Genomic DNA, 11,932 nt, shown 5'->3' with positions numbered 1-11,932 from the left:
TAAGGTAATGCAGATATTAGAATGGGGGGGAGGGCCAAACCGCACCTCTCATTTTGCTTCTCTTGTCCTGGGGGTCAGATATCTGTGGTAGAATGACCCTCCACCCCACCCCCCCCCCCCCCCGATTAATGCATCAGATCCGTAAATGACAAAGAGGGCAGACACAGTAATTAGTGTAACACTAAGTGCAATAAGGTGAATAACCAGGAAGATCACTTAAATAAAAATACAATTGTGAATAAAGTGACACTTATTGTGCAGTAGGTGTGACCACAAAAAGTGTATATGGAAAATGCAGCTCAAAAAAACCCTTTATGGACGGTCCGTGGTAGGAACTTGTTCCCGAACGCAGATATCAGTGCAATACATGTAATAAAAAACAATATAGGGCAATATAGTTTTTTTTTTTTTAAGGTGTATGTGTTGGAAGACGATCTCTGAAGTGGGAACTCACATTATCCCCAAATAAATCCGGCAACTCCAAAACTGCGGCAAATGATGGAAGTACAGGTGAGTGACGTTCCCCCGGTATGGCGCGGTGTTCTGGCTCTGGTGTAACGTTGTTCCAAGTCTCATGCGGTATAGACGCGGCGACAATAATGGTAATAAGGAGTTAGAACAAAGAACGCCAACATAGTGTAATCCAGCACAGGTGGCTCAAGCAGCCCCTGCTTCAGCACAGGTGGCTCCATCAGAGGCCTCTGATGGAGCCACCTGTGCTGAAGCAGGGATATTCTGTAAACCTGACCTGTTGGGTGGGTGGGGGGGGGACTTGAGAATGGGAGTTGCGCACCCTTGTGCTACAGGCGGTGCTTCTATCTTCCATGGCGCTGGGTGAGTGACAGGCCCGCACCTTCCTGTGATAAGCTTGTCTGCCTGCGCAGATAAGCATTCTGGGTGACAGGAAGCGGTTATCTGCACAGGAAGATGCACACAGCTGCTGCAAACTTTGCAAACCCCCGGAAATCATGTATGTTAGAGCAGATGAGCCTTTTCCCTTAACCCCTTCGCTCCTGCAGAGGCTCCGACTGCTCCTCTCCACACGTCTGCTCTCTCTTCCTTAGTAATAATAAGAAAATGCCACTTCTAACGTATGGCTGTGACTGTCCAGGCCTCACAAATAATGAGGACTGAGTATGTTTCTGTTTACGCATCTACTGTTATCTCAGATATAGTGACCCTTTCACGGCCAGAGGGTCCCTCAAAACATTTGTAAACAATGCATTGCTGGCACAGGCGGGGTTAAAAGAGGCTTTCCGTGCCCCCCTTAGTACTGGCGGGTTCACCTCATCATATAAGTTGTCAGGCCCAGGATTCTGCCAACCTGCCATTTTGGCGCAGGGAGACTAAAAAGATGGCGGGATAGCGTTTCACTGAGACGCAGCTAATCTGGCGTCGCGCCCTGCTTGTGGGGTGGGACCTGTGCTTTTTCACAGAGGTGTGACTGCCCATTCACGAGGTGCCTGTACTCGTAACCAAACTGGACTTTCTCAGTAGAGCCTGACCACACGTCCGATGAAATGACTAGAAACAGCACAGGATCATGAAATAAGCCAGGTCCGAGACGTTCTGTGTCACGTGTATCCCTGTGGCTCACACACGTTCTACAAACTTGTTACACTTGAGGCGTTTAAACCACAGGGGGATCGCGTAGCAAGGCCATTTTAAAAGCAATATGGACACAAATGGCAACATTTTCATCCAGAGCAGGGGTGGGCAACTCCAGTCCTCAAGGGCCACCAACAGGTCAGGTTTTCAGGCTATCCCTGCTTCTGCACAGGCGGTGTTGTCATTCTGACTAAGCCACTGATTGCGCCCCCTGTGCTGAAGCAGGGATATCCTGAAAACCTGACCTGTTGGTGGCCCTGGAGGATTGGAGTTGCCCCCTCCCCCCCCCCCCGATCTAGCGTCACCTTGCGTTCGTCTTGGCTCCGCCGTTTGCCCCTTGTGCGTCAGCGTGTGGTTTGGGGAACGTAAAACGGGGGGAGTTAGGGAGGAGTTACTAGAAGCAGAGATATATAACAGGACAGGCTCAATTCTGCTTCTGAGTGCGTAACTTCTTTGGAAGTACTTCTTCAGCAAAGGGTTGGCCAAGTGTGCAGATCCATCACCATCATTCATGGGGTCAAGGACAGAAGGGTACACACGTTCCCCAGGTGGTTGAGCGGGATGGAAAGGGGCAATCTTGTGCTCCGACCCTATTGAGGTGAGTGGGGGTGCTCCGACCCTGTTGAGGTGAGTGGGGGGGCTCCGACTCTGTTGAGGTGAGTGGGGGGCTCCGACCCCGTTGAGGTGAGTGGGGGGGCTCCGACCCTGTTGAGGTGAGTGGGGGGCTCCGACCCTGTTGAGGTGAGTGGGGGGCTCCGACCCCGTTGAGGTGAGTGGGGGGGCTCCGACCCTGTTGAGGTGAGTGGGGGGCTCCGACCCTGTTGAGGTGAGTGGGGTGCTCCGACCCTCTTGAGGTGAGTGGGAGGGCTCCGACCCCGTTGAGGTGAGTGAGGGGGCTCCGACCCCGTTGAGGTGAGTGAGGGGGCTCCGACGGGCTCTTGACGGGCCTGGCATAGGAAGAGGTCTCACCAATCCTGTAAATTCCGTCCGGGGCCCGGGGCCTAACTTCCCGATTCAGCAATCCGGGGTCCCCTTGGCAGCCAGGCCCGGGACAGTTGGCTCGGAAAGCCACCCCGATAATGGCTGTGGGAATATGGAGGTGTCCCAACACAGGTGGCGGGCACTAATGCAGGTAGGTCATTCAAACCTACTTGGGACACCAGGGTATGATAAATAGGAAAGAACGTCAGTAATCTTGCGGGGTCTGTTTCACATCACATAGGAAAATGGGCAAACAGGTTCTTCTTATCTGCTGACAATTTCCACGTTTCTCTAGCATCTCGGCCTGTAACTATAGGGCCGTAGCCAACTGTACTAATCCCATATTACTATACTGCCTACCATTAGCTTATAAGGTCAGCCTCCCCATTAACCAGAGCCAACTGCTGTCTTCAAGGGCCACCAACAGGTCAGCTTTTCAGGATATCCCTGCTTCAGCACAGGGGGCCCGCTGTGCTGAAGCAGGGATATCCTGAAAATCTGACTTGGCGGTGGCCCTTGAGGACTGGAGTTGGCCACCCCTGACATGCACATTTTGGAGAACTGATATTATAAAACAACATTTTCCCCCACTATCGCTGCATCAGGAATAAAGTCGGCAGCTTGCGGGAGAAACCCAGAAGCCGCCCGTATGTCAGGGTTTATAATCCTGATTTGCTGTCTTACTGTAAGCTGCTCAAAAATAGCTATTATTTTTATTTGAATTAACCAAAGGTTGAGGTAATGACCTCTAGGATCACTCGATCTCATCCAAACACGGGAATGGGGAATGGAGGAGGGGGACGGGGGATGGGGGGGGGGGGGAGTAACTGTATCCTCTTAGTCCCAGCCCTATGTCGTCCTGTCCTATCTCCCATCTTATCCGTTGCCCATTTAAAAAATTTATGTGTCTTTTTTCAGCAGGTTTTTTTAATGGTAAATTTCTGGTCAGCAGTTAACATCAGTGTTTGTGGCAGAAAGATAACACTGCCTGCGCTAAAGCAGGGATAGCCTGAAAACCTTACAGCTAGAGCTGACTCTTCTGGTGACATCACAACTGCTTTTGTGACATCACAAAACAGAACGAAACTGGACCAGGCACCTGGACACCCCAACTCCTGTTTATTTCTTTGGTTTGGCATTGAGGACTGGAAGACGGTTCAAATAACTCCCTCACTGCCCCCTTAAAATGTTTTATATCAGTGACATCACTAAGTGACAGCTCCACTCCATGACGTCATCGCATCACTGTTCCATTCACAGCTGAAAGACCCCATGTCAATCACTTGTGTTACCTGCTTGCTTGCTTGATGTGCCATGCACGTAGGCAGGAAGGTAGGATGAGCAGACAGAGGGGGGAGAGAGAGAAAGGGGGGAGAGAGAGGAAGGGGGGAGAGAGAGGAAGGGGGGAGAGAGAGGAAGGGGGGAGAGAGAGGAAGGGGGGAGAGAGCTGGTGAGTGAGGGGGAGTCTGCATTACTGCAAATAATGCAGCAGAAATTCGGATGGCACAGTGATCAGGACATATATAGATCAAGCACCTCTCCGAAAACTGAACATTTCAACCATTTTAATGAGCCCAACAAAAAATAAATAAAAAAACTCCAATGAAATAATGCATGTTGTCTTCATAGAGAACCATGATATAAGAAGGACAAAATAATAGCAATTTGGAAACCCTATTTAGCCCGAGTCTGATGCCTGAAAGGGTTGAGCCTATCCAAGAATAATGTCATGTACCATTGTTCAGATCATTATTAATAATTGTAATTATTAAGAAGAAAATGCAGGAAAAAAAATAGTCCTCCTGCCATTTCCAGTGAACGCTGAACATTGGGCAAAGAGTTCTTTTTTTAAAGGTCCATCCACTGTGTCACTGGTTCACATGTCTCCTCCCAACACAGAGCTTCATAACATGGGGGACAACATTTGGCACGTGTTAGAAGAAAGCCAGAGCAACTCCACCAGGTTAAACTGCAAGTAGCCAATCACAAATCCCGCCAAGACGTCGCTGATGTGATGCCGGCCAATCATGACGCGGGATAGTCCCACGATAAAGGCCCATAGGACCAGCAGGATGCGTAAGGGGATGGCAAGGACCAGGTGGTTGAGGAAGAACTTGGACACCATGATGGCTCTGCTGGAGTGTCCCGCTGGGAAGGCATACACATCGAGGAGCAGGTGGTCCAGGATCCCGGGTGTTATCTCGTACGGACCACGACGCTTCACCAGCTTCTGCACTCCGGCCACTGTCAGGATGTCCAGCATCAGGGCTGCCAGGGGAAGAGTAAGTGAAGAGGGCAGAAGGAAGCATATAAAACAGATAGATAGCTACTAAGGGACATCTTATGTACTGCCCCACACCTCTGGAATACCCTCCCCATCAATATCCGACAAGTACCTTCTCTCTCCAACTCCAGTCCTCAAGGGCCACCAACAGGTCAGGATTTAAGGATATCCCTGCTTCAGTACAGGTGGCTCAATCATTGACTCATTGGAAGACTGAGACACCTGTGTGGAAGGTGGGACTTATTGTGCCACCTGTGCTGAAGCAGGGATATCCCTAGTACCTGGCCAGTTGGAGGCCCTTGAGGGCAGGAGTTGGCCACCCCTGTTCTAGCGCCTTGTTTAAGGATAAACACCATGTAGTGATCACGAAATGATTAGGAATTGGGCTGGAATAATAGCTTTTTCTATTACATTTCTTTACGTAAAGTTGAATTATTTATAGTAGTTTGGATATGAATTGATCTTTATTTGAATAGGTGCCAGCGCCTTTTTGCGACACCACTGGGATGAATTAAAAAGCACCAAATATAATGGGATGTAACGTCTCCGCTATATATATTTATATTATTATATTATTCCCCTCTTTCACCAGCATCACAAACTCCATCAGCGTGCGGCGTTGTGCATTTTACACTTTTTTTCAATGTTGATACATAGTATATTGTGCATAGTGTATGAGGTTGGTACATTTATTAGGTCCATTCAAAACCTATTGTTTATTGGACCATACAACCCAAGATATATGTCTTGCTGCTATGTACACACAATCTTTAGGCGGCCCCCAGCTGACACCGCTAGCCTGAGCTCATCTCTTGTGAAACAGCAATGGGTACTTTTCTGGATGTCAGCAAATCGTTCAATCCCCAGAAATAGCTACAAATGGTGCCGTCACTCAGGGATCGCCTAATCCATCTCCTGGTGCCATGACCCAAATAACCAGGGAGAGAGGGGGTAGGAAAAACATCAAACTCTTCTTATGTGCTAGTGTCACACACACAGGGAGAAGGGATCTCTCGGACTGTGAACGTCGCACACGCACACACACGGGCACTCTCAGTCTGAGACAGTGTCACACACACAGGGAGAGGAGCTCTCTGTCTGAGACAGTGTCACACACACAGGGAGAGGGGCTCTCTGTCTGAGACAGTGTCACACACACAGGGAGAGGGGATCTCTCAGACTGAGACAGTGTCACACACACAGGGAGAGGGGCTCTCTGTCTGAGACAGTGTCACACACACAGGGAGAGGGGCTCTCTGTCTGAGACAGTGTCACACACACAGGGAGAGGGGCTCTCTGTCTGAGACAGTGTCACACACACAGGGAGAGGGGCTCTCTGTCTGAGACAGTGTCACACACACAGGGAGAGGGGATCTCTCAGACTGAGAGTGTCACACACACGGAGAGGGGCTCTCTGTCTGAGATAGTGTCAAACACACAGGGAGAAGGGATCTCTCAGACTGAGAGTGTCACACACACAGGGAGAGGGGCTTTCTGTCTGAGACAGTGTCACACACACATAGGGAGAGGGGTTCCCAGACTGAGCGTATCACACACACAGGGAGAGGGGCTCTCTCAGACTGAGAGTGTCACACAAGGAGAGGGACTCTCAGACTGTGACAGTGTCACACACACACACACACCCGAGAGGGGCTCTCTCAGCCTGAGACCATGTCACACCCACAGGGAGCATGGAACGCTGGCTGAGAGTGTCACACAGGGAGAGGAACTCTCTCTCAGACTGTGACCTTGTCTCTCTCTCTCTCTCTCTCTCTCACACACACACACACACGGAGAGGGGCTCTCAGTCTGAGATAGTATCACACACACACACACACACGGAGAGGGGCTCTCAGTCTGAGATAGTATCACACACACACACACGGAGAGGGGCTCTCAGTCTGAGATAGTATCACACACACACACACACACGGAGAGGGGCTCTCAGTCTGAGATAGTATCACACACACACACACAGGGAGAAGGAATCTCTCAGACTGTGAACGTTACACACATACACAGGGAGAAGGACTCTCTCTCATACTGTAACCGTGTCTCTCTCTCTCACACACACACACACACGGAGAGGGGCTCTCAGTCTGAGATAATGTCACACACACAGGGAGAGGGACTCTCAGTCTGAGACAGTGTCACACACACACGCACACACACGGAGAGGGGCTCTCAGTCTGAGATTATGTCACACACACAGGGAGAGGGACTCTCAGTCTGAGATAATGTCACACACACAGGGAGAGGGGCTCTCAGTCTGAGATAATGTCACACACACACGGAGAGGGGCTCTCAGTCTGAGATTATGTCACACACACAGGGAGAGGGACTCTCAGTCTGAGATAATGTCACACACACACGGAGAGGGACTCTCAGTCTGAGATAATGTCACACACACACGGAGAGGGACTCTCAGACTGAGACAGTGTCACACACACACGGAGAGGGGCTCTCAGTCTGAGATTATGTCACACACACAGGGAGAGGGACTCTCAGACTGTGACAGTGTCACACACACACACACACACACACACACACACACACACACCCGAGAGGGGCTCTCTCAGCCTGAGACCATGTCACACCCACAGGGAGCATGGAACTCTGGCTGAGAGTGTCACACAGGGAGAGGAACTCTCTCTCAGACTGTGACCTTGTCTCTCTCTCTCTCTCTCTCTCTCTCACACACACACACACACACGGAGAGGGGCTCTCAGTCTGAGATAGTATCACACACACACACACACACACGGAGAGGGGCTCTCAGTCTGAGATAGTATCACACACACACACACGGAGAGGGGCTCTCAGTCTGAGATAGTATCACACACACACACACACACGGAGAGGGGCTCTCAGTCTGAGATAGTATCACACACACACACACACACACGGAGAGGGGCTCTCAGTCTGAGATAGTATCACACACACACACACGGAGAGGGGCTCTCAGTCTGAGATAGTATCACACACACACACACACACGGAGAGGGGCTCTCAGTCTGAGATAGTATCACACACACACACACAGGGAGAAGGAATCTCTCAGACTGTGAACGTTACACACATACACAGGGAGAAGGACTCTCTCTCATACTGTAACCGTGTCTCTCTCTCTCACACACACACACACACACACACACGGAGAGGGGCTCTCAGTCTGAGACAATGTCACACACACAGGGAGAGGGACTCTCAGTCTGAGACAGTGTCACACACACACGCACACACACGGAGAGGGGCTCTCAGTCTGAGATTATGTCACACACACAGGGAGAGGGACTCTCAGTCTGAGATAATGTCACACACACAGGGAGAGGGGCTCTCAGTCTGAGATAATGTCACACACACACGGAGAGGGGCTCTCAGTCTGAGATTATGTCACACACACAGGGAGAGGGACTCTCAGTCTGAGATAATGTCACACACACAGGGAGAGGGACTCTCAGTCTGAGACAATGTCACACACACACAGAGAAGGGATCTCTCAGACTGAAACAGCGTCACACACACAGGGAGAGGGGCTCTCAGTCTGAGACAGTATCACACACACACACAGGGAGAGGGGCTCTCAGTCTGAGACAGTATCACACACACACACACACACACACACACACACACACACACACACACACACACACACACACACACACACACACACACACACACACACACACACACACACGGAGAGGGGCTCTCAGACTGTGACAGTGTCACACACACACACACACAGGGAGAGGGGCTCTCAGACTGAGAGTATCACACACACACACACAGGGGCTCTCTCAGTCTGAGACAGTGTCACACACACAGGAAGAGGGGATCTCTCAGACTGAGAGTGTCACACACACAGGGGAGAGGGGCTCTCTCAGACGGTGACAGTGTCACACACACACACAGGAGCTCTCTCAGTCTGAGACAGTGTCACACACACACAGGAAGACGGGATCTCTCAGACTGAGAGTGTCACACACACAGGGAGAGGGGCTCTCTGTCTGAGACAGTGTCACACACACAGGGAGAGGGTCTCTCTCAGACTGAGAGTGTCACACAAGGAGAGGGGCTCTCAGTCTGAGACAGTATCACACACACACACACACACACACACACACACACACACACACGGAGAGGGGCTCTCAGACTGTGACAGTGTCACACACACACACACACACACAGGGAGAGGGGCTCTCAGACTGAGACAGTGTCACACACACAGGGAGAAAGACTCTCTCAGACTGAGAGTATCACACACACACACACACACACACACACAGGGGCTCTCTCAGTCTGAGACAGTGTCACACACACAGGAAGAGGGGATCTCTCAGACTGAGTGTCACACACACAGGGAGAGGGGCTCTCTCAGACGGTGACAGTGTCACACACACACACACACACACACACACACACACACACACACACACACACACACACACACACACACACACACACACACACACACACACACGGGCTCTCTCAGTCTGAGACAGTGTCACACACACAGGAAGACGGGATCTCTCAGACTGAGAGTGTCACACACACAGGGAGAGGGGCTTTCTGTCTGAGACAGTGTCACACACACAGGGAGAGGGTCTCTCTCAGACTGAGAGTGTCACACAAGGAGAGGGACTCTCAGACTGTGACAGTGTCACACACACACACACACACACACACACACACACACACACACACACACACACACACACACACACACCTGAGAGGGGCTCTCTCAGCCTGAGACAGTGTCACACACACAGGGAGCATGGAACTCTGGCTGAGAGTGTCACACAGAGAGAGGGACTCTCAGACTGTGACAGTGTCACACACACAAGGAGAGGGACTCTCAGACTGAGACAGTATCACACACACACACACACACACACACACACATACACACACACACACACACAGGGAGAGGGGCTCTCAGTCTGAGACAGTATCACACACACACACACACACACACACACACACACACACACACACACACACACACACACACACGGGAGAGGGGCTCTCAGACTGAGACAGTGTCACACACACAGGGAGAAGGACTCTCTCAGACTGAGAGTATCACACACACACACACACACAGGGGCTCTCTCAGTCTGAAACAGTGTCACACACACAGGAAGAGGGGATCTCTCAGACTGAGTGTCACACACACAGGGAGAGGGGCTCTCTCAGACGGTAACCGTGTCTCACACACACACAGGGGCTCTCTCAGTCTGAGACAGTGTCACACACACACAGGAAGATGGGATCTCTCAGACTGAGAGTGTCACACACACAGGGAGGGGGGCTCTCTGTCTGAGACAGTGTCACACACACACAGGAAGAGGGGATCTCTCAGACAGAGTGTCACGCACACAGGGAGAGGGGCTCTCTGTCTGAGACAGTGTCACACACACAGGGAGAGGGGCTCTCTCAGACTGAGAGTGTCACACAAGGAGAGGGACTCTCAGACTGTGACAGTGTCACACACACACACACACACACACCCGAGAGGGGCTCTCTCAGCCTGACAGTGTCACACACACAGGGAGCATGGAACTCTGGCTGAGAGTGTCACACAGGGAGAGGGATTCTCTCAGACTGTGACAGTGTCTCTCTCCCACACACACACACACACACACACACACACACACACACACGGAGAGGGTCTCTCTCAGACTGAGAGTGTCACACACACAGGGAGAGGGACTCTGGCTGAGAAAGTATTACCTGTAAGGTTTGGGGCCTGCTCAGTATTCCCTTGCTCTACCTGCCCCATACCAACATTTAGTTATGTATATCTATTGGATAATACTCTGTAGGTTTATATGGCAGTGATATGCTACTGGAGAATCACTGATCCGCAATGCCTGTTGCAGAACTGTGTACTGTTTACTTTACATTCAAATAATAAATGCTCTAATATGGACCTGAGAATCCTACAGAATAGGCAATACAGCCAGACACTGCTCAGCTGCTCAGCTTCTGAGATTCAACCATCATTAGGTGAAATGAGCAGATCAGCCCGGACATGTGCTCCAATTATCTACGCGAGCACCCAGTAGAACTCACCCAATAGCAGGTTCATCAGCACCTCCTGCCCTGCCAGCGTGCTGCTCTTCCACAAGCAAATGAGTGTACCCCCAATCCAGGGCACCCCGTGGCTGGTTATCCCAATCAGTTTGACCATGGAGCGGGCACTTCCCCAGGAAGAGCCGCTGTGTGCACAGACGCCCAGACGTTTGGACATGCAGATGTCAATGGCCATGAGGGAGTTCCAGGCAATGTCTTTGAAAGTAGGGTTCAGCTGCATGCAGTCCTCCTCGGGCAGCTGCTGGCTCTGCCTGCGCTCCCGGGCACCCTCTCCAGGGCTGCCAGTTTGCACACTTTGTTTCTTGTTGGCGCTTCGGCCCTCCTGGGGCACAGCCGGCGGCTGGTTGAGAGACAGGAACTCGGGTCTGGCCAGAACATTATTCTTGTCCCGGCCTCTGCCCCGCCTTTGGAGTGCTGGCATGGTCACTGGACCCCAAACGTCCTGGGCACAGCCTGAGTGCGGAGCTGTAGGGTGCAGGGGTGAGTAGTGTAATGTCCCTTTCCTGTAGCTTTCCTGTTTCTACATATGCTCATATGGAGCCTTGAGACTGTGAGAGCGGCTGCTCTCAGCGCACATCCCATGAGTTATATTTAGTTGGGGAATGCATATGCTGTTTACTCCATGCTGCTGCTGAGCTTGACAGCCCTTGTCATCTGCCAATCAGTAGCTCCCTGGCAGCTTACCTATCCAATGGGGAACAGGAGACTTAATGAGAGTAACAAGGGTAATATGAGCACGGAGTTGGTTGACGGGCTATTTAAACCTTACTGTAGTCCACTTGGAACACAAAGGATTCTGGGATTTGTAGTTATTGGGAGGTGACACCAGTGGCATCAATATCTGTGCTGATTGAACAACAGCAGCTGCCTTGCCCGAGCTGTTTTAAGAGCCTGGGTTCAATGGAGAAAACCAACACCCCGGTTTGGATCTGTTCATTCTGCACAGTATGCCGGTACTGAGTA

The 11,932-nt window shown here is 51.2% G+C and overlaps 1 protein-coding gene across 1 annotated transcript; it reads right to left on the bottom strand.

Moving 5' to 3' along the window:
• Positions 1–4,137: 4,137 nt before the first annotated feature.
• PLPP7 (phospholipid phosphatase 7 (inactive)) lies at positions 4,138–11,581 on the bottom strand. Its single transcript, XM_075578704.1, has 2 exons — positions 10,949–11,581; positions 4,138–4,857 (listed from the first exon to the last, which is right to left on the bottom strand). Exons 1-2 carry the CDS (start codon positions 11,388–11,390, stop codon positions 4,493–4,495), a joined length of 807 nt encoding a protein of 268 aa, XP_075434819.1. The 5' UTR covers positions 11,391–11,581; the 3' UTR covers positions 4,138–4,492.
• Positions 11,582–11,932: the final 351 nt, after the last annotated feature.

The sequence above is a fragment of the Ascaphus truei genome, chromosome 21 (genome assembly GCF_040206685.1).
Source record: "Ascaphus truei isolate aAscTru1 chromosome 21, aAscTru1.hap1, whole genome shotgun sequence".
Taxonomy (NCBI): domain Eukaryota; kingdom Metazoa; phylum Chordata; class Amphibia; order Anura; family Ascaphidae; genus Ascaphus; species Ascaphus truei.
Note: the sequence above shows the minus strand (reverse complement) of the source record. Positions and strands in the feature narration are given on the sequence as shown.